This window comes from Tupaia chinensis, unplaced genomic scaffold (assembly GCF_000334495.1).
Source record: "Tupaia chinensis unplaced genomic scaffold, TupChi_1.0 Scaffold000226_1, whole genome shotgun sequence".
NCBI classification, from domain to species: Eukaryota; Metazoa; Chordata; class Mammalia; order Scandentia; family Tupaiidae; genus Tupaia; species Tupaia belangeri.
The window spans coordinates 668,485-673,412 of NW_006159701.1; the positions used below are offsets into that span (position 1 = coordinate 668,485).

At 55.8% G+C, this 4,928-nt stretch overlaps 1 protein-coding gene across 1 annotated transcript in view; it reads left to right on the top strand.

The window, feature by feature from the left end:
- Positions 1–4,011, top strand: part of CRYBB3 (crystallin beta B3) — a 7,799-nt gene extending 3,788 nt beyond the window's left edge. Inside the window, exons 3-5 of the mRNA XM_006147862.2 lie at positions 642–774; positions 2,298–2,440; positions 3,710–4,011. Of these exons, the coding sequence (XP_006147924.1) occupies positions 642–774; positions 2,298–2,440; positions 3,710–3,875 (442 nt within the window). The 3' untranslated portion in view covers positions 3,876–4,011. The remainder of the gene's footprint in view (positions 1–641; positions 775–2,297; positions 2,441–3,709) is intronic.
- The last annotated feature ends 917 nt before the right edge of the window (positions 4,012–4,928 follow it).

Here is a 4,928-nt window from a genome sequence, read left to right on the forward strand (position 1 = left end):
GAACCGCCGTCTGCACTGAACCCTCAGTGTCGCCCTGTGAGAGGCATCACTCTTGTCCCACTAGCAGATGAAGAAACAGGCCCAAGGGGTGAAGCGTCCCATCCTTGTCCTCTAGGCAAATTGTGTCCTAGCCAGACTCCGAGTTCCTGCCTTTGAAAGTCCAGGCTCTGGCGCTAACCACTGGGCCATCTTGGAGATGTCCCTTTACCCTCTGGGCCTCTGTTTTCTCATCTGTCCCATGGAGACCGCAGTGGTCTATATTTCAGAGAGATGTTTGTGAAGACGGATGAAATGATGCACCCACGTCACAGGGACATGATAGGGAGAAGGAGGGAGGGCAGGGGGAGGCAGCGAGGGGGAAGGGAGGGTCCCCGTGGAATGCTCGCCCTGTGCCTGGCATTGTGCTAAGGATGGACACACAGGGGGTTCCCAACAATGTCCCCTCCATGGTCTCCAGGCCCCGAGTCTCAGCACCTACCAAGCCCTTCTTAGCTCCTTCAACACGGAGTAAGCCCAGGAGTCTGTGGTAGGATGGGAGGGGTATGAGGCCAAAGGTCAGCAGCGTGGGCCTTGCACCCTGGTGCCGGATGAGGGTCCTCTCCCGTCTGCAGAGGCCTGAGCCTGCCCTTGCCCTCCCGCAGGTGGCTGGCATTCGAACGCAGGGCCTTCCGCGGGGAGCAGTTTGTCCTGGAGAAGGGGGATTACCCTCGCTGGGACGCCTGGTCCAACAGCCACCACAGTGACAGCCTGCTGTCCCTCCGGCCTCTGCACATTGTGAGTACGGTGCCTGCCCGCTGCAGGGGTCCCTGGGAGCAGGGCATGCTGGGAGCTGGCCGGGCAAGCTGGTTTGATGAGCTTGGCCAAGGGCTTGGCCCGCATGGGTGTGGTCTGGAAAAGGCCCTTGAGGGACGAGGAGCTGGCTGCTCAGCTGGGGCCCCAGGGCTCACGTCTGGAATTGGCCAGCGTGGCTCTGGAATGTCCCCTTGTAATCTGCCACGTGGGCCCGTCTCGGATCATTCCTTGCTCAGAGATACGGTCTGGAAATAACTTGAGAAAGCAACTTTGAGATGAGTCAAGCTCTTCACTCGGCTTTCTCGAACACCTGAAAGGGACTCAGCCCAGTGACACTTTCAGATGTCCCTCTTCTCTCCCACCCCTTCAGTCACATTTAAGAGCCGCTTCGGCCATGTCTCCCTGTCACGTGACTGAGCTCTCCCTGGAGGGGAGCAGGGAGGGCCCCCCGGGAAGGGGCATCGGGACCTGCCCAGGAATGAGAGGGTGTTCTCATGTTAACCCTGGTATTCTCTTTTCCCATCATCAGGGGCCCTCCATCTCTTTATCTGTTAAATGATGGGTTGACTGAGATCTGAAGAGATGCCTTTCCATTTTTCTTAAAGAATTATTTAATTTATTATTATTATTACTATTACTTTTCATTTAACCAGAGAGAGAGAGAAAGGGAAAGTGAGAAAACAAGCCACCAGGTCTGGGACTTGAACTGTGGTCGGCCATGTGGGAGTCCAGCGCCTTAATGCCACCTGCTGTCTCCCCTTTCCATTTTATACTCTGTCATTGAGACTCCTCGGCAGGGGGCCAGGTGGTGGCGTGGTGATAAGAGAAGTGGTCCCACAGGAAGGCTCTGGGGTCTTGTCTAGAGACGCCTTGACGGCCTTACACGTATGTGCTCACCACCCAGGGCCGGCCGGGGCTGGGAGTGGACTATGCCATCTCTTGGGTCATCGGAAAAGTCACGATGTCATTTTCCCATGCACAAATGCATCATGACCTTTCGGGTGACCCAAACCGCTCTGCCGGGGCTGCTCCGTCTCTGCCGCTCCCATTCATGGAAAAAATAAGTAAACCTAAGGAGGAAAAAGAAAACAAATATCTCTCTGGGCCAGCAGGTGGCATGGTGGTTAAGGTGGCTGGACCCCCACATGGCCTGCTACGCAGTTCAAATCTCAGGCCCGGCCACACCGGGTGTGTATGCATGCACGCCCAAAATCTCGAAACGGAGAATGGAGGAGAAGGGGTTGCCATGTGGCCATCCCCCTGGGGGGTGCTTTCTCACCACTCTCCCCAGCAAGGGCCTGCTCCCTGTAGCAAACCTAAAAAAACAAGATTCCCACGTAGACCAGCTCTGGAGGACGCTCCGAAGCCTTCCCCCACACTCGGTTGCAGCAGGTTCGGGGTGGCCGTTCTTTCGTGGTGACTTGTCCAGTCTGTCCCGCACCGGAGCCTCCTGGACCTCTGCTCTGGGTATGGGAGCAGCCGGCTCATCCCACGGTCTCCCCCAGGACGGCCCGGATCACAAACTGCACCTGTTTGAGAACCCCGCTTTCAGCGGCCGCAAGATGGAGATCGTGGATGACGACGTGCCCAGCCTGTGGGCTCACGGCTTCCAGGACCGGGTAGCCAGCGTCCGTGCCATCAACGGGACGTAAGGGACCCAGCCTCGCCCTCGCCCTCGCCCCTGCCCTGGCCTCCAGTCGGCTGCGCCCTGGCTCCCACAGAAAGTCTGCTGGTGGTTTCTAATGTGACTGATGTCCCTGTCCTCTAGGCTGGGGTCCCCTCCAGGCGGCTGCTCCCGAGCCAGCCCCGCTCAGGCCCCACTCCGGGAACCCCGTGTGGGCATACCTGATGACCACAGCAACTGAGTCTAGGCAGCCTTGGCTCACGGACTCTTTCATCTTTTCTTCTTCTTCTTCTTCTTCTTCTTCTTCTCCTTCTCCTTCTCCTTCTCCTTCTCCTTCTCCTTCTCCTTCTCCTTCTTCTTCTTCTTCTTCTTCTTCTTCTTCTTCTTCTTCTTCTTCTTCTTCTTCTTCTTCTTCTTCTTCTTCTTTTTAAACCAAGCAAAATTGGTTCTCCTTGCCATCTGAGTCCTAACTCCTTTTCTGAACATCCCTCGAATGGATTTTCAGGATGTCTTACCCCTTTGAATTCTTGTTTCTTTTTTTTCCCCCTTCTCATTTATTTATGATTTTCAAGCAGCCAACTTTCTTACCAAGAGGCCCAAGGTGCATGCAGCTGTCCAGGTGTAACCTGAATGGTTCAGAAGAGAGCCGCCTTATCACCTCCTTCCTTCTGGGCTTAAGGCCACTGTTAATGTGATCTTAGGGTCACCTTCCTTTTGCCAGTGGTTATACTTACCATGGGCTTGGAGCAGGGCTACCAGGAAAATTGAGAACTGCACAGCCCCTGCTCTTGAGAATTACTTAGACCGACAGGGAGGCAGATAAGGATGGGGTAGCCATGCTTCATTGTGATTGGGATTGTGATGGGCTCGTGCAGAGGGTGCTGGAAGGTATTCCGTTCAGTGTGGTGGAGTCAGGAAGGGCTCTCTGGAGGAGGAGACATCTAAAGTGAGATGTAAACGATGCAAATGAAGGAGAGGTACAGATGAGACCAGGAAGAGTGTCGCAGGCAGAAGGAACAGCATGGGCAAGGCTCAGAGACCCTGCAGGTTCAAGGACAGGCTGGAGCGTAGAATGTGAGGTGGGGATGCTGAAGATGAGGCTAGGGATGTTCCATGAAGGGCCCTGTGAGCAACGTAGGGAGTTGGATTCATCCCGCGAGCACTGGGGGGCCATGGAAGGATCCGGGCAGGCAGCAAACTTTGTCAGATGCTGGCTTCCTAAGGCTTGCTCTGGCTGGAGGTGGGGAGACGGGGAGCAGACCGTCCTCACCCCAACCTCGGTGTCCCCGGCAGGTGGGTTGGCTATGAGTTCCCCGGCTACCGCGGACGCCAGTACGTGTTCGAGAGGGGCGAGTACCGCCACTGGAACGAGTGGGACGCCAACCAGCCGCAGCTGCAGTCCGTGCGCAGGATCCGAGACCAGAAGTGGCACAAGCGGGGCTGCTTCCTCAGCAGTTGAGGGGCAGCCAGACCCCAATGGCCCAGGCCCGCCCTGCGGGGGGCAGCAACGGCAAGAAGAGGAGGCTCCCGGGCTGTGGCGAGGGCCTGCCTGTCCACCCTTCCCCGGATCTGCTCAATAAAGCCTGGGGTCGGTCCCCCACCTGCCATGTTCTTCTGTGTCACTTCCTGAGGGGGCCAGGTCTGGAGTGGGGCCTGTGGGAGGGGTGGGCTCAGTAAGGCTGGGGCCTGAGAATTCTGGGACCCTCAAAAAGGGCTGTCAACTGTGCACAGGCCTGAGGAGCTAACCCTTTCAGGAAGAAGTGCACGTACCTACCGCCCTGATCTTGTGTTTGTCTGCCAGTGTGTGTCTTCATCTGAGTATCTGTCAGTCCTTCTGTCCTGCCATCTGCTCATCCACCTGTCCACCCTACCACCCATCCACCCATCCATCCACTATCCACCCATTCATCTACCTATCCACTTATCCATCCATCTACCCATCCACCCATCCACCTACTCATCCATCTACCCATCCACCCATCTACCCATTCATCCACCCATCCATCTGTCCATCCACACATCAATCCATCCATCAACCCATCCATCTACCCATCCATCCACCCAACCATCCGTCCATCCATCCATCAATCCATCCATCAACCCATCCATCTACCTATCCACCAATCCAACCAGATACCCACCTACCCATCCATCTTCCCATCCATCCACCCAACCATCTGTCCATCTACCTAACCATCCATCCATCCATCCATCCATCCATCCATCCATCCATCAATCTACCCATCTACCCATCTACCCATTCATCCACCCATCCATCTGTCCACACATTAATCCATCCATCAACCCATCCATCTACCCACCCACCCATCCAACCAGACACCCACCCACCCATCCATCTATCCATCCATCCACCCAACCATCCGTCTATCCATCCATCAATCCACCCATCAACCAATCCATCTACCCATCCACGTACCATCCATCCACCCATCTATCCATGTACACATCCATTCACCCACCCATCCATTCACCCACCCATCCATCCACACAC